The sequence below is a fragment of the Molossus molossus genome, unplaced genomic scaffold, assembly GCF_014108415.1.
Source record: "Molossus molossus isolate mMolMol1 unplaced genomic scaffold, mMolMol1.p scaffold_m16_p_8, whole genome shotgun sequence".
Classification (NCBI taxonomy): domain Eukaryota; kingdom Metazoa; phylum Chordata; class Mammalia; order Chiroptera; family Molossidae; genus Molossus; species Molossus molossus.
Genome location: NW_023425402.1, coordinates 35,248,406 through 35,273,455, shown reverse-complemented (window position 1 = coordinate 35,273,455; position 25,050 = coordinate 35,248,406). Strand labels below are relative to the sequence as shown.

The following is a 25,050-nucleotide window of genomic DNA, read 5'->3' as shown; positions in this document are numbered from 1 at the left end:
TCATGTTCCTCTCTGTCTCTGACTCTCTCTGCTTTGTTTTTAACCCTTTTTACTGTCATCTTATTTTATGGTAGATAATTGGTTTATCCGTGGCTTCTACTGTCTCATGGGTTTTGCCAATAACATTCTCTCTCTTGGTTTCTGCCACTGCTTACCTGTTCTCTTCTTGTGTGTTTCATGTTTAAATTACTCAAGAGAAATAATCTGAACATACTGTTTTATTAGAAAATACCCCAAATTGGCAGAGTTTATGTAGCAGGCCACTCAAAAATTACTAGTCTTCCTCATGTCTATGCTGTAGATGACTGGTTTTTGGCTAAGTGCCAACCTCTAATTCACAATTTCAGAGTCACTTGATACAAAACATGGCAACTTATGGACCAGAACTATCTCTGTTCCTTTATTTAAGAATAATACTGACTATAGGTAGGTGCTCAATTTCTTGGACTTCTCAGCAAGAGAAAAATAACACTAGCTAAATCTGAGACAACAAATTTGATGTATACTTGATAAAAGTTTTGTTTATATGCATTACATTAAATTAAAGATTGTTATACAATAGATGTTAAGTTCCCAAACAAACTGTTATAGTAGGCTGCCATTTTCCCCATTTGGCAGTCATGTATGGTGTCCTCTCAATGACTAGTATACTGTTTCTGTTTGTATACAAAAAAATGAAGAAACAGATAGATGTATTCATTTTTAAAAATTATAAAAAATATTTGCTAATGGGAGAAACTTTTCTAAATAACTATGAATCAAAGAATAAGTTGCTCACAAAAAATTAGAAAATATTGAGAACTGAAGGATAAAAAAAACATATTAGAACTTGTGGAATGAAGCTAAAGAAGTACTTTAAAACTTACAAATTTAAATGCGTGTAATAGAAAAGAAATGCTACAATTAATAAGCTAACCATCTACTTATAGAAGTTTATAAAGAGAGCAAAATAAACCTATAAAAAATAAAAGGAAATACTAAAGTCAGAAACAAAACTAGTGAAACAGAAAACAAAACAGGAGAGAATTAACAACATTAAAAGTCGGTTCTTTGAAAATAATGAATAAAATGACAAACTTCTGGTGGGACTAATGAAAAAAGAGTGAAGACACAAATAACTAATAACAGGAATGAAACAGGAAAAACTACTGGTACTGCAGGTGTTAAAAAGAAAATTGAAGGATACTATGAATATTTGATGCCAATAAATTAACACATTTAGACAGAACTTCTAGAATAATGTAACTTACCAAAACTGATAGAAAAATTAATAAAACACAGTATTCCTACTAATATTGTACCACTTAAGTTGAAAATGGTCTACAAAACTACTGCCCAATATTCTTCAAAAAAGTCAGTCATGAGACCAAAAAAAACCCAAAAAACTTCCAGATTAAATAAGTCTAAAAAGAGATTTAAAAAATATGACGACTGAATGCAATGTGTGGTCCTAAATTTGATCCTGAAAAAGGAGGAAAAGGTTATCACACAGAACATTATTAAGTCAACTGATAAAATTTAAAAATGAATTGTACATGATAGTACTGTATCAATATTAGAGTTTGTCACTGTACTGTGGTTAAGTAAGAGACTTATCTTTGTTCTTAGTCAATATACCCTGAAGTATTTAGGGATAAAAGAGCATGATGTTTATAACTATTGAATGGTCCAATATATGTATCTATCTACAAAAAGAAGACATAATAAAGCAAATGTGCCAAAATAGTAACTTGTGATTCTGATGAAGAGTATAGTATGAGAGTATTATACACTCCTTGTCGATCTGCATATATTATGTCCAAATATGGATATGACCAAGTCCAGTCTTTCTCTTTTGTTCCATCTGCACTAAAATTAAGACCTCTAGTTCATCAAAAAATAGCATAAATGCAGTGAAAACAAGAAACCATGATATAAGATTAATTTATAAAACATAACACAGGACCAGTATTTAGAATACATAGAAAACGATTATGAATCAAGAAGAAAAAGAAAGGTAATCCTATAGAAAAACGGGCAAACTATTTGAACAGGAAATAGAATATGGATAGGCTACATTAGTTTGAGATGGCTTTCTAGTTCTTGATTTCTGTTCCTAACAAGACGTGAAGATATATAAATATTTCCTGATCTTGTGTTTTCCAGACCAATTTGTATCATACATTTTTCTATTTTATTTACATCTCGGTGACTTTTCTTACCAGCAGGGTTGTAACTAAGTTCAGGTTATGTGCTCAACTGTATTGTTTTATCATTATCTTTAGAAATTAAACAATAACACAATAATAAATGCCTCTTTTCAGATGATCAACATATGAGGTAAAAATCAGGTTTTTCACTCATAAGAAATTTCTGAAGATAAATGATATTTAAGCGCTCTAACATCACTTTTCTTTAACTTACCCTCAAAGTATGGTTCTCTTGCGCTAATAAGAGTCTTAGTTCTTCATGTAGTGTTATAACTTCCAGAAATTGTCCCCATAAAGCCATTAGAAGTGAGCAAAGTTGTGCAAGATTCATATTTATAAGTTCTGCCAGTTCATCAGGATTTTCTATTTTCTGAAATGACAGAAAAAAACTTTCATTGCTCTCTGAGACGTAGTATAACATATCTAAATATAATACATTATTGAGAATATTAATACAAAGAACAATGTTTAATTTTAAAAAGAAATGTGTGTGTGTGTGTGTGTGTGTGTGTGTAAGAGAACAACTGACTAATGACTTTTTTCTATTTGATAGTTACTACAGCAATTTTCAACAACTTAACTAATATTTCAATATTTGAGGTATCTTGTAACTACAATGTAAAATACAGGACAAAATTACAAATCAGAATTCTATAGCGCATGATCAATTCCAAAAACTAAAATATTGGGAATTTAAACACAATGTACAAATCATTCTGAAAGCTATAAAATTTTTGAAAGATAATAAAATCTTATAAGATTTATTCTCTCCAATCAAGAATATAAAGTACTTAAAAGATCTGTAACTCATAAAGGACTGAGGGACTTTCTAAAGTATTGCTTTTAAATTACTGCTATGACCCCTATGTTTGATTTTGCTTTCAATAATTCTTTTACAGACTTGTCAAACACTTCTTTCTTTCTCTTTCACCCACTGTTTATTGAGCACATTTTAAATTCTAGGGCCTAACATTCTACAGATACAAAGAGTAACATGAGAAGCTCACTGTCTAGTGAAGAAATAAAGGTGGGTAAACAATTATAATATGCTATTATACTGGTATTAAATTATTCCATTTATTTAAATATTCACCTAAAGTGATAAAAGTTAAGAGTACCAGATTATACTATGAAACTAGATTATATAAAATTTTTAAAAAGTCATTTGGTTTTCTTGATAAACTAAAGATTTCTGAACAAAGAACAACAAAAGACTATAAAACAAAAATGACTGCTTCTCTTTCGGACAAGCATTTTTATCATAAGGATGGTTTTTTCTATAACTGAGGCAGCAGCCAGTTTTGGGGCAGATAATTTCTTATTGCAAAAATCTGTCTTCAATTATTAATAATACTAGGATATCTACTCTAAATATATAGAGATAAATTTCATTTCCCAATCCTAAAAAAGGTAGAAGTAATATATTGAGGTTGAAGTTGAAAGTCACTCCCATAGTTTTAATCACTGGGTCACATTTCTCTTGATCTCTAGACCTATTACCTACTGGATGACTATACTTGAACATGAAAAAAAAGTTGCTCAAATTCAATTTATGCCAAATTATACTAATTATATCTCTACTCTCTCCCTTTCTAAAAAACAAAGCAAAAATAAATAAACCTCCCTAGCCCCTCAAATGTTGCTTATCACATATTATATTCATAATTTCAGTTTATTTTTACATCTTTAAAATATTTTTTTTTTTATTGATTTTACAGAGAGGGGAAGGAAGAGGGAGAGAGATATAGAAACATCCACAAGAGAGAACATCGATTTGCCGCCTCCTGCACGTCCTCCACTGGGGATTTGGCCCACAACCTGGGCATGTGCCCTGACTGGGAATCAAACCGGCAACCTTTTGGTGCATGGGTCAATCGATGCTCAACCATTGAGCAACACCAGCCGATATTTTTACTTCTTTTTGATGTCTGCAATTCAGTAAGATTTTCTTCACAGACCCGAAACAAGTTTCCATTTATCTATCATAACTCAGAGAGCACATTAGACAAAAATTCAGCATAATTAGTAATAAAGAAAGAGATAGTCTTTTATTCTCTTTTGTAACTTTGGTTACTGATACATAGTAGTCACTCAGTAAATATCTACTGAATAAATAAGGAATTACCGGCTTCAGATAAGGAAAAAGCTCCCAGAATTTATGGCTAAACTCAGAAAATGTTGACTAATTCTAGAACTCTGAAATGGAAGCTAACAGGGTGATAAATCTTGATTCATCAACATATAATAAATCTACAGATGTGTTTTTCCCCAAGGAATGATTTATAAATGTATTGGAAATGAAGTGGACAATCTTTTAAAAATCCTCACCCAAGGATATGTTCATTGATTTTGGAGAGAGGAGGAGGGGGGAACTTGATGTGAGAGAGAAACATAGATTGGTTGCCTTCTGTATATGCCTCGTCTGGGGATTGAACCTGCAACCTTTTTGGTGCATGGGACAACACTCCATCCAACTGAGCCACCTGGCCAGGGTTAAGCCAATAAATTTTTAATGTCTCTCTTAAGAACACACAGAAGATGACAATGTACTCTAAAATAAACTGAAATCTGCAATATTGTTTCAACAGTAGTTTAAACAAAGTTTAAAGAAGACTTAGATAAGCATGACAGTAATTAAATAGCTCTCCTAAGGCAAGCAACACTGTACCTAATATAACCTACAAACAAGTAGAAATAATTCCCCTGGTCTTACCCCATGGGCTGAATAAAGTATACATTCCTCCCCTCCCCTTTCCTGAGACCAGGGCTATCCAGATACGTTGTCATTATTAATTTTATTTCTCAGGGATCATGGCACCACAGTTCTGAGAGAGGTCTTTAGTATGTTCATTACTGGGAAAGCATCCCTTAAAATATAAATAAGTTACTCTTCTGGTTTACATTTTTTTTTTTTTTAAATCCTCACCTGAGGACATTTTTGCATTTATCTTCAGAAAGAGTGGGAGGGAGGGAGGGAGGAAGAGAGAGAGAGAGAAACATTGATGTGAGAGAGACACATCGAGTGGTTGCCAGGGCCAGGGACAAACTACAACCGAGGTACATGCCCTTAGTGGGAACCGAACCTGGGACTCTCTGGTCCGCTGGCTGACACTCTAATGGCTGAACCAAATCAGCCAGGGCTGGTTTACATACATCTTTACAATAAGTCTTAAAATATAAATAATAAGATTCTTCTATGTTTAAAAGAAAATTAGAATTTTCTCATAATTAAGTTTGAGAAGATCTTTTATATGTATAAATGTAGGAATAATAAGATCTTACATTTGCATCATATTTTTTCAAATACCATTATCTTGGCTTACATGGAACATATACTTTTTCATAGCACTCAAAGATCTTGTTTGATTACAAACAAGATTACGTTTCATGCCCTTTTCACTGAATATCACAATGTGAATATTTTCCCATAGCATCAAACATCTGTTGAAAGCATCATTTTTAAGGTTGTGCAAAAATCTGACCTGTTGAAATTAAACAAATTTTCATTTCTAAACAATATCATTTTATAAATATATGCAAGTTTAAGTGATGTTTTAAAAATTTGTCCAGAAAATCTTTGAGTAAATTAATCGAAGAAAAGCAAACGTTTGATCAGTTGGCTTGGCTATTTCACTTATATAGAGATTTTATGCCTAAGTCAAATGTCTTTTGATCAACTAAGCAGTGGTTCTACCATGATCAACACGGGGGAGAGAGAGACAGAGAGAGAGAGACATCAACGTGAGAGGGCCACATTGATAGGTTGCCTACCGCACGACCCTGACCAGGGCTGGGGATGAACCGCAACTGAGGTACCTGCCCTTGGACAGAATCGAACGCGTGACTCTTTGGTCCACAGACCAATGCCCTAACCGCTGAGCGAAACTGGCCAGGGCAGGATAATTAATTATCAAGTTTTCTTAGACACAATTTTTAAAATAGGAAACACAATCCACTCAAATAACTAGATAATGTGAATTTTAAGAATCCAAGTACCTTAACTTCTTCACATAGTTCAGTCAGCCGAGCTTCTACATCCATTTCCTCTGAAAGGATTAAAGAATAATTAGAGAAAGTACTTCAGTACTTTAGATCTGAAAACTATTTTGAAAATTATGTAAATTAAATTACCCCTTAAGAACCTGTTAAAAAATATCTTGACTATATTTAATAAATTAAATTTCAATATAAAGTATATTCATAAACACATTAATCATGAAGGTAATGTGATAATCATTAAACTCTATGCTCTATTAAATAGAGTGTGTCAGTTCTCAGTCAAGGAAATATTGACTATATACCTAAAGTTACTTGCATAATTGTATCACAGAAAAGACAAAACATATAATTAAGTTTTATTGCATTTCACATATTGTAAGTTCCCCTAAAGCTTAGTATTTTGTCTTATATGTGTAAATGCTTTGCTTTTTACAAAAGCTATTCAAGTCAAATTAATTTTCATAACCAAAAAGTATTTAAAACACACCTGGATTATAGGCTATATAATGACAAAATCCTCTCCAATAAAAAGTAAGTTTCTATCTAATTTAGTTTAATATTCAGTTTTCTCTAAGTCTAACAGTGAGGTAAAATTTTTCCATACAATCATCTATAAAAGGGATGAACACATTAATTTGCAATTAAAATGGTAAAATTTACAAGGGAATACAGAAACTAACAGAATAGACACATGTATTAGGTTTTTTTTTAGAAAAAAAAAAATTCCTTAAAGTCTGAAATACCATATTTAGATATACTTCATTTTAAATCAGAAATCAAACCAAAATGAGAGAACTATAATAGCATAGTTGTGATCACACAAAATTCTATAATCTTGTTGCTCAGAGTTTAATTGACTATTTTCACACAAAGGCAAGAATATTTTCTATGACATCCTTGAATTCACTCACCAACTCAATATCTCATAAGGCTGACTGAATATTTACTACTTGATAAAAAGAGTGATAAACATTTAAATTTGATAAAATAGCAATTATAATATGTGCTAAATACAACCTAACTATGAAGTGAACAGAAATTCTATTAATAAAAACCAGTAGAACACATAAATTTTGTAATTCACAAAATAATAAAAAAATTATATTTAGTTATTAAAATATACCAAGAACGAGATCACAAATTAGGTCAACACATTGATAGCTAAAGAAAGCTGCAAAGAGTAGAGGAAGCTGAGGACTGGATCAGTGAATTAGAAGACAGGGTAGAAAAAAATCAACCAATCATAAAACCAAAAGAAAAAAACAATTAAAAAAACAGGAAGAGCCCTGGCCGGTTTGGCTCAGCGGTTAGAGCGACGGCCGGCGGTCCAGAGAGACGCGGGTTCGGTTCCCGCTAAGGGCGTGTGCCCAGGTTGCGGTTTGTCCCTGGCCCTGGTTGGGTTGTGCGGGTGGCAAACACTCGGTGTGTCCCTTTCACGTCGATGTTTCTTTCTTTCTTTCTTTCTCTCTCTCTCTCCCCCCCCCCCACTCTATCTGAACAAAAATACAGAAAAATGTCCTCGGGTGAGAATTAAAAAAAAAAAAAAGCAGGAAGATAGCTTAAGAGAACTGTGGAGTAAACCGGAAATGTAATAACATTAGCATCATAGGAATTCCCAAAGAGGAAGAAAATGAAATGGGTAAGGGTTAGAGAATATATTTGAAGAAACAGTGACAGAAAACTTTCCTAACTTGGTGAAGGAAGAAGGCATTCAAGTTCAAGAAGCACAGAGAGCCCCAATAAGAAGAACCCAAACAGGCCCACACCAGGACACATAGTAATTAAAATGCTAAAAATTAATGACAAAGAGAATCCTAAAGGCAGCAAGAAATAAGCAACAGGTTGCCTACAAAGGAAACCCCATAAGGCTCTCAGCTGACTTCTCAACAGAAACACGACAGGCCAGAAGGAAGTGGCATGAAGTAATCAAAAAACAAGGATCTGAATCCAAGACTACTCTATCCAGCAAGGCTATCATTCAAAATAGAAGGTCAAAAAAAGAGCTTTCCAGACAAAAAAAGGCTAAGGGAATATATTAACACCAAACCAGGCCTGCAAGATATGCTAAAAGGCTGCTGTAATTCGTAGTAGAAATAGGAAGAAAAATAGAACCACACTAAACAAAAATGGCAGTAAATAAGTACATATCAATTAAATGGGAATGGTTTGAATGCTCCCATAAAAAGACACAGAGTAGCTGAATGGATAAGAAAGCATGACTTATATATATGTTGTTTACAAGAGACCCACCTCACAACAGAAGACTTACATAGGTTCAAAGTGAAGGGATGGAAAAAAATCTTTCAATCAAACAAAAAACAAAAGAAAGCTGGGGCAGCAATACTCATATCTGATAAAATAGATTTCAAAATGAAGGCCATAACTAGAGACAAAGTAGGCCATTACATAATTGAAAGGATTTATCCAAAAGGAAGATATAACCTTGGTAAACATATATGCACCCAATATGGGAGCACCAACATATATTAAAAATCTTCTGGAGGACTTCAAAGGAGAAATAAACAACAATACAATCATAGCAGGGGACTTCAATACCCTGCTGACATCACTGAATAGATCTTCTAGACAAAAAATTAACAAGGAAACACAAACTCTAAATGAAGCGTTACATCAAATAGATTTAACAGATATCTACAGAGAATTATACCCCAAAACTGCAGAACTCACATTCTTCTCAAGTGCACATGGGACATTCTCAAAGACAGGTCACATGTTAGGGCACAAACTAAGTCTCTACAAGTTCAAGAAGATTGAAATCATATCAAGCATCTTCTCAGATCACAATGGCATGCAACTAGAAATCAATTCCAACAAGAACATGCAAAGACATTTGAAAACATGGAGGCTAAATAACATGTCATTAAACAATGAATGGGTTACCATGGAGATAAAGAAAGAAATTAAAAACTTCCTGGAAACCAATGAAAATGAACACACAACAACACAAAATCTATGGGATGCAGCGAAAGCAGTTCTGAGAGAGAAGTTCATAGCATTAGAGGCCTAACTCAAGAAGCAAGAAAAATTTCTAATAGACTATCTAACCTCACAACTTAAAGAACTAGAAGGCAAACAAAAAGAAAACCCCAGAGCAAGTGGAAGGAAGGAAATGGTAAAGATCAGAGCAGAAATAAATGACATGGAGACCAAAAACAAAGAGCTGGTTCTTTGAAAAGATAAACAACATTGATGGACACTTAGCTAGACTCACCAAGAAACAAAGAGAGAGAACCCAAATACACAAAATCAGAAATGAAAGAGGAGAATGACTGACAGCACAGAAATATAAAGGATTGTTAATAGATATAATGAATAATCATATGGCAACAAATTCGACAATCTAAGTCAAATGGACAAATATCAAGAAACACATACTCTCCCAAAACTGAACCGGGAAGAGATAGAAAACTTGAACAGACCAATAACAACAGAAGAAATTGAAGATGTAATCAAGACTCTCTCAGCAAACAAAGGCCCAGGCCTGGACGGCTTTGCGGGGGAGTTTTACCGAACATTCAAAGAAGAACTAAACCCATTCTCCTCAAACTATTTCAAAAAATTCAAGAAGAAGGTACACTTCCAAACTCGTTTTATGAGGCCAGCATAATTCTAATTCCAAAACCGGAAAAAGACACTACAAAGAAAGAAAACTACAGGCCAATGTCCCTGATGAACATAGATGCCAAAATCCTGAACAAAATACTAGCAAATCGAATCCAGCAATACATCAAAGAAATTATTCACCATGACCAAGTGGGATTCATCCCAGGGATGCAAGGCTGTTACAACAAAAATCAATAAATCTGATACACCACATAAACAAAATGAAAGATAAAAATCATATGATCATATCAATAGACGCTGGAAAAGCATTTGACAAAGTCCAGCACCCATTTCTGATAAAAACGCTCAGCAATCTGGAAATAGAGGGATCATATCTCAACATAATAAAGGCCACATATGAAAGACCTACAGCCAACATCATACTTAATGGGAAAAAATTAAAAGCATTTCCTTTAAGAACAGGAATAAAACAAGGATGCCGACTTTCGCCACTCTTATTTAACAGAGGACTGGAAGTCTTAGCCACAGCAATCAGGCAGGAAGAAAAAATAAAAGGAATCCAAATTGGAAAGGAGGAAGTGAAACTGTCATTATTTGCAGATGACATGATACTATACGTAGAAAACCCCAAAGACTCCATAAAAAATTTACTAGACTTAATAAATGAATTTGGCAAAGTAGCAGGATACGAAATTAACGTCAAGAAATTGATGGCATTCTTATACACCAATGATGAATGTGTAGAAAGAGAAACTAAAAAAAAATCCCATTTACCATTGCAGCAAAAAAATTAAGATACCTAGGAATAAACTTAACCAAAGAAATAAAGGACCTATTCGCAGAAAACTACAGTTCATTGAAAAAAGGAATAGAGGAAGATATAAAAAAGTGGAAGCACATACCTGTTCATGGATTGGAAGAATTAACATCATTAAAATATCCATACTACCCAAAGCAATCTATAGATTCAATGCAATCCCCATAAAAATACCAATGACATACTTCACAGAACTAGAACAAATACTTCCAAGGTTCATATGGAACCAAAAAAGACCTCGTATAGCCACAGCAATCATGAAAATGAAGAACAAAGTTGGAAGGATCACATTACCATATTTCAGGTTATACTACAAAGCCAGTGTAATCAAAACAGCCTGGTACTGGCACAAGAAAAGGCAGAAAGGTGAGTGGAACAGAAAAGAGAACCCAGGAACAGACCCAAGGCAATATGCTCAATTAATATTTGACAAAGTTGGCAAGAGCATACAGTGGAGTAAAGACAGCTTCTTTAATAAATGGTGTTGGGAAAATTGGACATCTAAATGCAAAAAAAAAAAAAAAATGAAACTAGACTATCAACTTACATACACCATACACAAGAATAAACTCAAAATGGATAAAAGACTTAAATGTGACTCATGAATCCATAAAAATCCTACAAGAAAATGCGGGCAACAAAATTTCAGACATCATATGCAGCAGAATTTTCACTGATACATCACCTAAGGCAGAGGAGAAAATGAACACATGATACTACATCAAACTCAAAAGCTTCTGTACAGCAAAAGATACAATCATCAAAATGGAAAGGCAACCCACTGTATGGGAGAGCATAAACGCCAATGATATATCAGATAAGGGGTTAATTTCCAATATATATAGAGTGCTCATACAACTCAATGAAAAGAAGACAAAGAACCCAATTAAAAAATGGGCAGAGGAACTAAATAGACACCTCTCTGAACAGGACATATGAAGAAATGCTCAACATCGCTAATCATCAGAGAGATGCAAATTAAAACAACAATGAGGTATCACCTCACACCTGTCAGAATGGCTGCCATCAACAAATCATCAAACAAGTGTTGTCGAGGGTGTGGAGAAAAGGGGACTCTAGTACACTGCTGGTGGAAATGCATACTGGTGCAGACACTATGGAAAACAATATGGTGTTACCTCAAAACATTAAAAATTGAACTGCCATTTGACCCAGTGATCCCACTTCTAGGAATATACCCTAAGAAGCCTGAAACACCAATCGGAAAGAATATATGTACCCCCATGTTCGTAGCTGCACTATTTACAATAGCTAAGATCTGGAAACAGCCCAAGTGTCCATCAGTAGACGAATGGATAAAAAAGCTTTGGTACATATACACAATGGAGTACTATGCAGCTGTAAGAAAGAAAGATCTCTTATCCTTTGAGATGACATGAAGGGACCTGGAAAGTATTATGCTAAGCAAAATAAGCCAAACAGAGAAAGACAAGTATCATATGATCTCACTTATTTGTGGAATATAATGAACATAACAGTCTGAGGAATGAAGTAGTACCAGAGACATGGAAGTGGGGTACAGACTGACAATCCCCAGAATAGGGGGTGGTGGGGGAGATAAGAACCACAGAACTTATAAGCATGTATGCACGAACAAATGACATGGACAATAAAACTGGGGACAGGGCGGGGAGAGGGGGATTCAGTGGGAGAAAAAGGAGAAACATCTGTAACAAAAATAAATTAATTAATTTAAAAAAAAGAAATCTGCTAAGATTTCACAAATCATTTCATTGTCAGATAAACCAGTGGCTTCTATTATTAAGTTTAAAAAAAAAAAAAAATCAGCAGGAAATCCTGTATTAAAATAACGTTAATATGTCAACGTTTTCATATTACTCATGATCTTTTCCTGTGTTGGAAGAAAAAGTTAAGTTTTAGTAGTTACGTATCCTACCTATGACTTTCAAAAAAATAAAAAACTTTAATGTTTTGATACATTAAAAAAATTTTTACATACAAGATCTAAATGCATGAACTGGTTCAGCTGCATTATGGCTATTGAAAGGTACTTCAATGTAAACAGTATCTTAAAGAATGTTTAAAAGCAAAACTTAATCTCAAAATCTTTGAGTTCTAATGATTTCAAAATCATTTAGGAGTGTTAACTGAGTTTAAAATTCCATTTTAATTAATTTTTGTTCTTTTTTTTTTTCATCCTCAGCCGAGGACATTTTTGCATTTATCTTCAGAATGAGCGGGAGGGAGGAAGAGAGACACATTGAGTGGTTGCCACAAACATGACCCCAACTGAGGCCGCGCACAAATTGCAACCAAGGTATGTGCCCTTAAGTGGGAAATCCGGGCCTCTCTGGTCCGTGGGCCGATGCTCTAACCTCTGAGCCAAACCGGCCAGGGTTAATTTTTGTTCTTAGCATGACATATATGCATACAATTTTGTAGAAATGTATAAATGTGACTATTATCTTACATAAAATCTTTATTTTAGCTCCTCCTGGTAATCCAAGATTACAGTCTAGTCTAGAACATACCCTTCCATATTCTTCAAATATATATACATAAACATATATGAGTTTTAGAGTCACTTACAAAAATGAAATAATATTTTACACACTTTCTGCAATTTACCTTTTTCTCTCAGCACTACTCCATGAAAATCTGGTATATACCCTAAACCATTTTTTTAAAATGGCTGTATATTATTCCTTGGTGTGAGTACCTCATAATTTCGTCTATATTCCACTCTTTGCCAAATGATGGACATTTATCTTTGTTTTCAGTGTTTTAACACTAAGAACAATATTGCAATAAACATATTTGTACATATATCTTTACATACCAGTACTCTTAGTTTTATAATATAGGTTAACAAAAGTGGGGTGCTAGGTCAAAGGGTAAAATGTGTCTTATTTTGTAAATCCATTCGTTGATTCATCTATTTATTCATTCAACAGATATTTATAACATAGCTCAGAAAATGCCAAGATATGCTAGCTATTAAGAATTAAAGATATCTTAATAGAAGTGTTACTTAATAAAAGTATAACAATTCATTACACTTTAGTTTTGAATCAAGTCTTTTCCCATCCAACTAAAAATTGGGCCCTTCTTTATATAGGCCTTATTATAGAAGCAGCATTTTGTAAAATTATTTAGAAGTAAATTAATTGGCTTATAATACAATAGTTTAAAAATGAGAAGTATATATATTTTCTAGTTAAACCATTTATTTTTGAGACTTTTATTTTATTTTATTCTTATAGTCTTTCATAACTTTAAAAAAATATAATTATGATGGTCTAGCCAATGCAAAATAAAAACTTTCAATATACTTACACAAAGGTAGTAAATTAAATTTTAGACAAAAGTCTAAAATATATAGGGAAATACATCAATAATGTAATGAGATTAAAATATTTCCTTTACAATATATTAACACATCAGGATAATGGTGATGGATACTACTTTGCTTTTTAAATTTAGAATAAAAAATAAATGTATATTGACACAAAAAAACAAAACTAGATAACTGAAGACGTTTTTATTCTTTATTTCTGTAATGCATGAAATGAGCTTCAGTTTTTAAACTACATTTCATTATCATTAGCCCTACTCAAAGATCATGTAAGACAGTATCATTAAACCAACAAATTCTGGCAATAAACATGGTCGCCAAAATATGCTGTTTGTGGGAACTCTGAAAAGAATATGGAAAAAGCAAAGAAATATTTGCATTTACCATTTCTAGTTTCACATAAAAACTTCAATACTACAAATTAAGAAATTAACAAAAGCTCATCTACAAACCAAATTCTAAAAGTTCTTAAATAAAGGTGGTAGAAACATATATTAATAAATACATATTTATAAAATTTAACACTAATTTAAAGCAAAATTTCATACAAATTAAAAGGGATTATTTACTTAACCTATTTGTAAACATACCTAGATAGGTGTCTTTCTGGGTTCGTGGATGTTTTCTTCTGAGAAGGCGCTCATAAAGGACCTGCATGTTGGCCTTGGCTAGTTATAAGGATTGTACACAGCACTAGTTACTATACTCCTTTTACAACAATATTTATTAGAATTTTCCAAGTTTTTATTAATAGACTTAGTATTGATCTGATAGTGCTATTAGATTAGAACACTAAAGCAGAATCTTCGAGTTAGTTAATTAGCTTATTAGAATTACAAATGATGTACATTCAGGTTTATATTACTTTCTTCTCTTTTCTATTTAAATGTATGCACCACTCAATATTTCATAATCCATATTTTCATGTTTTAATTTCTCGGACTCAGAATTTTAGAGTTGGCAGTGATCTCAGAGATCAGCTAAGTCAAACCCTTGCTTTTACAAGTGTAGATACTGGGGCCCAGAAAGGTTCTAACACTTGCCAAAGCTTAGATTCCAGAACTTGTGACTCCCATTTTCAGTAAGGGCTCCTTGCACCAATCCAACATTTAACTATATGTCAGAAAAAAAAAAATGTACATCATTCATTTAGGAGAAAATAAAAAGGCAAAAGCAGAAAGGAATTCAAGGTGTATTTTAAAAGATGGAGTCAAGTTTAGATACATTTATCAAAGCATGGTGGAGTTGAAGGCTTTTAAATATATATTTACTCGAAAACTCAAGAAAAATGCTAAAGAGTAGAAGGAAATAAAATACATCTTTTAATCAAGAACTACTTTAAGTACTTTAAGAACTACTTTAAGTCCACTTATTAAAACTAGTGAATATAATGATGTTTAGTCAATGGTGTTTTATGGAAGTATTATCTAGTGCCTACAATTTAATTTTACTAAAATAAAAATAAACAATATTATCAATAGCTAAGAATATGCAGTTTTATTTTGAATATCTGGTAGTATTTTTAGAGGGTCTCCTAGAAGATGTTTTAAAGAATAAACTAAGTTGAAATAAATAGAAAATAAAATACAAACAGTAATGAAAAGTTTAAGCATAACACAAAGTATTACCAATAAATATTTACTGACGATGAGACTTTATTTTAAAAATCTCTAGGAAACTGTTATAAGTTATATGTTGATGCCTATATATTTCAAGTAACAATAAAAACTGTATTGTGCTGTTTTAGGCATTCATTCACTCATTCAACAGATATATTTTGAGTAAATACTGTGAAGAAGGTACTAATAATTTTACTCCATCACTATTATTTACTTATTAAAATTAAAGTCCAGGTTTGCTTTAGAATTTTATTTTATTTTTTATCCTCACCCGAGGACATTTTTACATTTATCTTCAGATAGAGCGGGAGAGAGAGAGGGAGGAAGAGAGAGAGAGAAACATCCATGTGAGAGAGACACATCGACTGGCTGCCACCCACGCGACTCTAACTGGGGCCAGAAACAAACTGCAACCAAGGTACATGCCCTTAGCGGAAATCGAACCTGGGTCTCTGTTCCGAGGGCCGATGCTAGAACCGCTGAGCCAAACTGGCTAGACTAGAATTTTACTTTTTGATAAAATATATTATTCAGATAATTTGGAATAAAGTTGATATTCATTTAGTAAATGAACTACTGAAATTAAATTAAAGGGCTCTTTTAATTATGAAATTTTCTACATCTAGAACCCCAAAGTAATATATATGACAAAAAAAAGCAATCCTTAACTGAGAGAAAATTAAGTTTTATACACTGTCTAAGCTATCTGAAGTAAGTAAACCATTGCCTTTGAAAAGAGATGCTTTTCTTTAAACATTACTTCTTTTTAGAGAGAAAAAATTTTTAAGTTAAAATATGGTTCATGTATTTTTTTCATTAGCTAATATAAATCTATTTGAATAGTAAATGCTGACAGACATCTTCCTTATACAAGCATATGTAGGCTCATCTAATATATGACTTTCTACATTAAAACCCCATCTTTCGAGTGAGTTTCTCTCGTCCATCCCCATGCTAAACTGATTCCTTAAGGGAAGGGGAGAAGTCAAAGCTCTTTAAAGACAGAGACTCTGGTCTGGCTGGTGTGGCTCAGCAGTTGAGCATTGATTGACCCATGTACCAAGAGGTCCTGGGTTCAATTCCTGGTCAGGACACATGCCCAGGTTGTGGGCTGGATCCCTGGTGGGGGGCATGCAGGAGGCAGCCAATCGATGTTCTCTCTCATCGATGTTTCTATCTCTCTCTCCCTTCCTCTCAGTAAAATCAATAAAGAAAAAAAAAAAAGACAGGGATCCTGTTCTTTCCTCAGCATCTACCTCGTAAAAAGCCCAAGGGAATTATACCATTAAGAAATCTTACTCCTAGAGCTGCTTTACAGCCTTTGTCTTTTGGATGTTCTCATCTTTCTTGCCAGGCTCATGCACCACATCTGGTTCCCTTTAATCTCTCTATCTTTCTAACAAATTCATTTTGCATATACAGTCTCAAAGTTAGTGTCAGAAATGGCTCCAAACATGCACTCTTAAGCACTACAAGCTAATGCCTCCATGAATTCTATAGCATTCAACATCAAAACTATTAACACATTTTCTTATAGAAATATCATTACACATGGCTTCTAAGTTTCACACCACCACTTTTTATATCACTACTTTTCAGGCACGTGGTACTGTCCTTCATTAATATTATGGTTTAATAATTTTGCAGTCTGGCCATTAAATCTAAATTAACAAAAATTTATTATATAATTCTCCTAGGAAAATGTGTCTGAGTTCCAAAAAAACAAATTGGAAAAAAATATGGACTATAATTTTTCCATTGAGGATAAGTGATAAATCATTCTATTCTACAAATTCTTTCAATTTAAAAAAAAACATTTTACTTTTATTTTTTGGTACATGCCCCTAGCAGGAACCGAACCCAGGACTCTCTGGTCCGCAGGCCGACACTCCAACCACTGAGCCAAACCGGCCAGGGCTAAAAAAAGAACATTTTAAAACGTTTACATTTTAGGCAGTAGTCTCCTACAGGATTTTCCTAAGGGAAACAGTAGGATTCTAAGTACATGAAATAATAGCAAGGAAAAAGAATATTTCAGAGGACAGTAATCCAAAGGCTTCCACACTTCCATTTTTATCTTCAGGAAGAACACATGAGCAAAAAGGAACAAATACACTTTCCTACTGGTTATTTATCTGTGTAAACACCGGGATTTTTGCAATAAATATTGTAAACAGTTAATTGATATCTGTTTCTTTTTAAGTCAAAAAAATGTGAACTGAACTAACTAATGGAATTAATCAAACCCTCTGGAGTAGTTGCTGATAGGGAATGGCACAGTAGCCAGCTTTTTCTCATAGCCAAGTTTAAATAAGGTACAAATTATTACACTTTCTTACAATTCTTTGGTATCACAAAATAGACAATGATAAAAACAGGCTAATTAGTCTCAAACCCAAGAATTATTTTCAGTAACAGTGACTATTTATAAGTGCATCAATATTGTTAAAAGACTGGGTTCTTGGGAACAAAGAAATAAACAAAGAACACTGAGTAATATAAGTAAAATTAAAAAGTAAGCCCCGGCTGGTTTTGCTCAGCGGTTAGAGCATCAACCCGTGGACCGGAGAGTCCTGGGTTCGGTTCCTGCTAAGGGCACATACTTTGGTTGCAGCTTGTCCCTGGCCGGGTTGGGGTTGTATGGGTGGTAACCAGTCGATGTATCTCTCTCACATTAATGTTTCTCTCTCTTTTCCTCCCTCTCTCCCTCCCACTCTATCTGAAGATAAATGTAAAAATGTCCTGGGGTGAGGGTTAAAAAAAAGTAATTCCTGATTTATTCAAATATATAATAAAAATAATTTATTCTGAAGAGATCATTAAAATGTTCTTTTTATTGTGAGCTATTACCTGATATTTTAAAATAGAAGCTTATAAATAACTATCATTAAAAGTTGAAATTAAAACTTATTTTTGCTAATCCCAGTAATTTGTCTTTTGTGATATTATATATGTAAAAGAATTTTGCAAACTACAAATGACATACAAAATTAAGGCAATATAATTTTTTAATTCTCTACTGAAACATATATGCAGATATTACTGTTGGATTAAAACTGAAGTGAAATGAAAGAAATAAGATCTGAGATCACTTAAAACCAAATGTATATAAAAATGTCCTATGTATCTACACTTCTTAGATTGTTAAATATTTAGAAGTATGGATTTAATTTATCTTACCATGATTCTACAGATAATTAGATTTGCTTTCCAGTATGCTTTCTGGTTAGAGTTGAAGAGTAGTATTATATGCACATAAGCTTTTATAAAAAAAATCTATCAAAAGATCCACTTCAAATGTAGCACCAACATGTTAGTTCTCAATATCATAAAAAAATTTTTAATTGCAGAAAGTAATTACCAAAGGTGGGAAAAGATGGAACTGAGAGAAGTAAAAGTGAAGCACATAAACATTATAGTTTTAGTATAGAAATACTATGTCAGAGCTGATAACTAGCAATATGAGAATGAAGAGAATCACTTGAACCATAAGACAGGTCTGGTAACTTTTAACATACCTAGTTCTAGTTTCTGGCAAGAAGGAATCTCTTCTGTTACCGTAATGAAGTAGCTGTGTAATCCCTTGAAGGCCAGCAGCAAAGTGGCACAAAGCGTATAATGAAAATGATAAGCATGATGTAGGAAGGAGTCTGCAATAATGAAGCTGCAACCCTAAACAAAGAATAGATTTTTAATATAGAGTGTTAGTTACCAACAATCTAAAAATATTACAAACCCTAAGCATTTACTAATTACAGTTATTCTAAAACATATAAGAAATTCAGCAATATTTTAGGGAGTTGCTCTTGTTAATAGAAGTAATTTAAACCTATGAAATGCAACTCTAGTAATTTCAGTTACAGTGTAGTTTTAAAACAAGCAGATTGTAATTTTTAAAAAATTGGGGTTCAATTTACATTTGGACTGAGGGACAGACATTCTGCTTTTATAGTATAATTCCCTTCTCCTTTCAGAGGAGTAATGGCTGTACTTGTACTACTGCAAGCTGGGTCTCAACTCTGGCAATTGTTCTTCACAGGTGCCTCTGGAATGATTCTACCACTTCTGTTAAAAGAACAAGAGGTAGGTGCCAGTAACAAGTTTAAAAAGGCACTGATTGTCAAGAATCTCTATCCATTAAATTTGGTAAAATCTTGAAGTATCCAGTTAAGTTTTCAAAAGAAACAACTAGAACCAACCAATTTGTTAAGATCATATTTAATTAGGTCTGTAATTTGTTGAGCTCAAAACATTAGTAAAAGAAATATCACATTCACAGATAAAACATTAAAGAAACATCTCATTTGAAATAAGAAGGAAGAAAGGATTTATAAACATATCAATTCTTACGTCTGGTGATAACTGTTTTGTGTAGTTAATGCCAAAAACCACACTTTCAAGAGTTGGAATCACAGAATCTCTGTTTTGTGCTGGTGTGTTTCTATTTAACCAAGTCGTCTTCACAGGGCGAGGAAAGCTGGAGGAATAAGTATGACATTATTATGGTCATGATAGCCTATTTGTATGTTAAGTTAAATGTTTACAAAAGAAAGTCTTACAGGAACAGAATAAAGAGCAGAGATTTTGCAAGACTATGATTTCTAAAGTAATTCAAAAGTCATTTTTCCTTTAAAAATTTGAATTATTATGAAAAGACACAATGAATATACATTGAAAAAACTAAGATTAGATACCTATTTTTTATAACTGGGCTTCAGGGAGCCTGAAAGGATCCTAAAGATAAAACAGGGCAGGATCCAGAGTAGCTAAATGACAAATGAGGGTCAAGCTTTAATTTGGAAATACTGATCTGTCAGAACTGGTTACCAATTTTATAGTTAACATTTAATCAAATATGGATACTATGTAGAGAAGTAAAGAGCTTCCCCATTAAATGTAGAAAAAGAAAAATTACTAAATCTATTTGTTGCCTCTATTTCTAAAAAAAAAAAAAATTTTTCTCTCTCTTCACTAAAAGGCTATGAACTCCATTAAGATAGTCTTTAAAAGTGCTTTGTCAAGGCAGCATCTCAATCACATATTATATGAACTACTGTTGTTAGTATTAACATTACATTTAATATATCATAAATTCTATAGAATAAGAAGCCTATTCTGTTTGAAAGTTTAAAAATCATACACAATATTATTTGAGGTAAAGTACTAGCTAATTATAAGTAGGCCAAAGCATTTGGACTACGTGGCAGTGTGGAAAAAGGGAAAAGAGAGGAAAGTAAACAAATTTTGCCATAAGCAGAGAGCAGGCTTCATCTGCAAAATCAAAATCCCCAGCAAAGAAAGGAGTCGAAAGTCAATGGTAAATTCCACTTGCTACGAATTGTTTTTCAGAATTGAGTCATAAAAGTTGTACTTAAAAGAATTCAAATATAACAAACAGGTTATGTAAAAAACAAGCAAAGAAAAAAATCCTAACCCCACTTACTTTATATAATTGATTTAATGGCTATAGTTAGGTTGATCATAGAAATTGTTTTAAAGGAAGGATAATACCGTAAATTAAAAACTTTTCCTTTTGTTTAAAGGATAAAAAAACCCCACCTATAATGAAACTTCAGGAAAAACTCGTCGAAGCATAAATAGTGAGGAATGTTACCCTTAACATGACCCCTCTACCAGCACACCACCAGCAAAAAGCTTTCCCTTACCCTTTCCTCGCTTCCCTTCTCCAACCTCTCATTTACAGGCAAAGAAAGGCAGGGAAAGATGTTGCTTCTTTCAGGGCAAAATTCTAGCAGCAAGAGAGGGTATATCAGGGCCCATGGCAACTAGGTAAAGAACAGAACCTCAGATGTTGCAGGCACCTCATTTTCTTTTCCAGTCACTAACCAGAGCCAACACTCAATCCTCTTGGTTTCTGATTCTGAGGCAAAAATGTCTTCTCCTTCCAGCAAACAGTCTCTAGGAGATGAGCTGTCCCTTTCTCCTACTAGTCTCTGGCAAAAACTGCTGCATTACAAGAGGAAGCATATTAACTCACTAGGATTAGTGATATGAATATCACTACTCTATTCAGGGCCTTAGACAGCAACATTAATAACCTGAGCTAACCTCAATGAACTGTACATTTTTCAGAAGAGAAATTAAGCCAATGCTACAAAGAAAAAGGAATGGTTGATTTAGTTTAGTTAAGGATTCTTATCGAAAATACAAAATTAAGAGATACAGAAAACTACAGGAATGTATTTTATAAACACACAAACTTTTATCACTAAAACCTAATGTAATTTATATAAGACTAATATTACATACAAGTTATTTCAAAGTTATATTTTCTTGTGTGGAATGTTTCATTCATGTCATGTCATTACATATTAATTTATTCAATCAACATCTAAAATTTTTAAAGAAGTTTATGATAAAATAATATATAATAGGAACATGGTCCTATTTATAGAAGTTATAGCGACTGAGAACAAATTCTCAAAGGCCTAGGAGGTAACACAAAGATGGCAAAACACTAGTTATTTATTAGAGAACTAATCTTACAAGAGAATAAGGAAGGCAAAGCAAGTCATTGAACAGATTTCTTCCTGGACCTGTGCTCTAAAAGTGATCACGGGAAAACACAATGAAAGAGGTTCTTACTTACAGTTTTTAAAACAACATAAAGATATGCCACAGGAGGCTCTTACTTGTGGGCAATATGTTAAATTGTGTTGGTCTTCTATAAATCCTGAGAATTCTACAAAATTACCTACTTAGTTTTCTGAGAAATTAGTTTAACATAACCTTTAAGCATCATCCCTATTATCAGTTGTTGAAATCAGATTTGTGTCAGAAATTATAAAGTAGACAGTTCAAAAATCAAATCAATTTGGAGTCTATTCATTTAATTTACTGATTTGAAAAGTGTACTTGAATTGCCTATACCATAAGGATGATGTTTTATTGTAAAAACTAGAGCTTGAATTGTATTTACATCAATAAAAAGAAATTCATCTCCTCAGGGAAGTGGGCAGAAAAAATAATTATCCCAGTGCATTTATTATGATTCACAATTTTATGCATTTTTAAGCTGAAATGATATACATCAAATAATTTTAAAAGGGTTAGTCAAGATGTATAAAATTGGTTAATGACTTAGAAAACAAGAACTACTGTGTAGAATAGATTTAAGAAAATAAAATTAGTCCATTCAGAGAAGAGGCAAACACACACACACACACAACTAAGAAAAATAAATATACTTTGCCAGAGCATGAATAATTACAGTATAGTAGTACTGCATAAAAACATAGATTCAGGCTAAACAATGCTGTATGGTTATTTCCAGACTGCATTATTTTTCTTGGTCAGTTTATCTGATGACTGTTTCCTATTTCTATAATAATAAAGTTATCAATCTGATGTTTTCATGTTCTTAAATTTTATTAATTTGGTATAAAATAAAAGTATTTATTAAATAACTATGAATTAGAAATTCCTTAATATTTCAGTTACCTTTATCAAAGTTTTACTATAAAAATATAAGACATTACATTAATAAAAGACCAGGGTATTGGTTAAATTTACCTTATTAGTGGCTGGTGTAGTGCAACCAAAGATGCATGGACTGTAACAGACACAACAGAAAGGTGGAAATAATCAAACATAACATTAACATGATGATGAAGGCCTCTATGGAGGTTAAAGTGCAGCTTCAATGTTCGGCTACTTATTAGTTGCAAGGCATTCAGATCATCTGCCCTATAAAAAGCAACATATTTGCATATAAGTATAGAATATTTTATAAAGGCCAGTATTCTGTAAAATTGTTAAACTATTCAAACATTTAGTTATTTAATTACTTTTTAAAAACTGATAATGAGAATAATTTTTAAAGCATCATGTTTGCATTAGACAGCAATATATAATATAACAATAAGATTATATGTATAGATTTTCTATCAGTCTATGATATGGATTTTTTTCACTAATGTCCTTATAAAGTGAGCCTTTTTTGATATGTTAGAAATTAATCTCATCTTATACTAATTTTTTTCCATAGAAATACTGTTTATTATAAGGTTGTAGTATCAATAGGTAAAATCTGATCAAAATAAATCCTAAAAGATATTTATAATTATTTTTGCTGTACAAAATTTTTATTAAATGCTTCCTAAAGATAAGCTAACCATTGGTAGATATTTTATTATAGATATTTAGTCTGTCCTTAGATATAAACACAAAATATCTGAAACAATTCTATGAAAATTATATCCAAAATATATATACACACATATTTATTTTAACCCATATATACACACATTGTAACTAGCTACAGCTAATAAACTACTTATTCATTTCAGTTTATTCCACTTAAAGAATTCTGACTTGGTTTTAAAATAGAATCCCTTAAAGAATTATCTGTAATAAACACAAGTGTTACAGAGGAGCAGTAGTTGTTCCTTTAGGATAGCAAAGAGGACATCTCAAGTAGTCTTTTCAGTAATGTGATTGCTTAATCACTACATGCAGTCTTTTTTTTTTTAACCCTCACCCGAGGACATTTTTCCATTTTTTTGTTCAGATAGAGTGGGAGGAGAGAGAGAGAGAGAGAAACATTGACATGAAAGGGACACATCGAGTGGCTGCCACCCACACAACCAACCAGGGCCAGGGACAAACTGCAACCGAGGTACACGCCCTTAATGGGAACCGAACCCAGGTCTCTCTGGACCACAGGCAGATGCTCTAAGTGCTGAGCCAAACCGGCCAGGGCACTACATGCAATCTTAATTTAGATACAATTCTCAAGAAATATTTCTACAAGTACATTTGAAATTAAAAAAAAAAAAACCTTCAAAAATTATTAAATGGATTTCTGATTCTTGTCTTAAATAAATATAGGCATAGTTTGTCCCTAAAATCAATGACTGTACTGTACGTCCAGTTGTGTGGGTAAGTTCAGGGTAGTCAGTTCTAAAATTTCCTCCAGGGGAACCAGAAACAACTGCTAAGTGTAAGAGTTATTAGTCTTGATAACTCTCTGAATATCAATTAAAGAAGTCCTACCTAAAGAAGGCATCCCTCATGCCACTAAAAATATTAGCTAGTGATAAAGTGGTAAAGAGCTCAGTTATATTTAAATGCCTCATGGCAGTGCTATTATATATCAACAGAACAATTTCTAGAGCCTAGGAAATTGTTTCATATTTCTTCAACTTGTCTGATTTCACTACCTGAAGCTCATGGAATCAACATGGGTACAAAAGAGTAGGCCTAACCATTAGGGAAAGGTTGAATTCCAAGAAGTTAATGAGGACTCTAATATTAACAGCTAATAGTCATGAATAACTACGGAGTTTTATTTATCTGTTAGCTGACTTACGAATAATCTCCATCTGTAAAGTGTAGGTCCAAGGATAACAGAAAACCAATTTCCTCAAGAGTTTCTTCAATCTGAAGAGAAATTATGAGATACTTTTTAAATATTTATAGAAAGTTAGAAATACACCTTGAGTCTTTAAAAAATATTTATCTAAATATATATGAAGAGATGTT

The 25,050-nt window shown here is 32.8% G+C and overlaps 1 protein-coding gene across 6 annotated transcripts in view; it reads right to left on the bottom strand.

The window, feature by feature from the left end:
* FAM135A (family with sequence similarity 135 member A) overlaps positions 1-25,050 on the bottom strand; it is a 111,435-nt gene that overhangs the window by 38,482 nt on the left and 47,903 nt on the right. For 2 of the 6 annotated variants that reach the window (XM_036248754.1, XM_036248757.1), the window contains exons 6-12: positions 24,878-24,948; positions 23,080-23,253; positions 19,897-20,023; positions 19,065-19,218; positions 14,518-14,595; positions 6,186-6,235; positions 2,404-2,559 (exon numbers count right to left, since the gene is read on the bottom strand). In XM_036248754.1, coding sequence (XP_036104647.1) covers positions 2,404-2,559; positions 6,186-6,235; positions 14,518-14,595; positions 19,065-19,218; positions 19,897-20,023; positions 23,080-23,253; positions 24,878-24,948 — 810 coding nt within the window. Of the gene's footprint in view, positions 1-2,403; positions 2,560-6,185; positions 6,236-14,517; positions 14,596-19,064; positions 19,219-19,896; positions 20,024-21,368; positions 21,514-23,079; positions 23,254-24,877; positions 24,949-25,050 lie in introns of those variants that run through there. The other 4 variants (XM_036248755.1, XM_036248758.1, XM_036248753.1 and 1 more) reach the window with 3 other exon arrangements.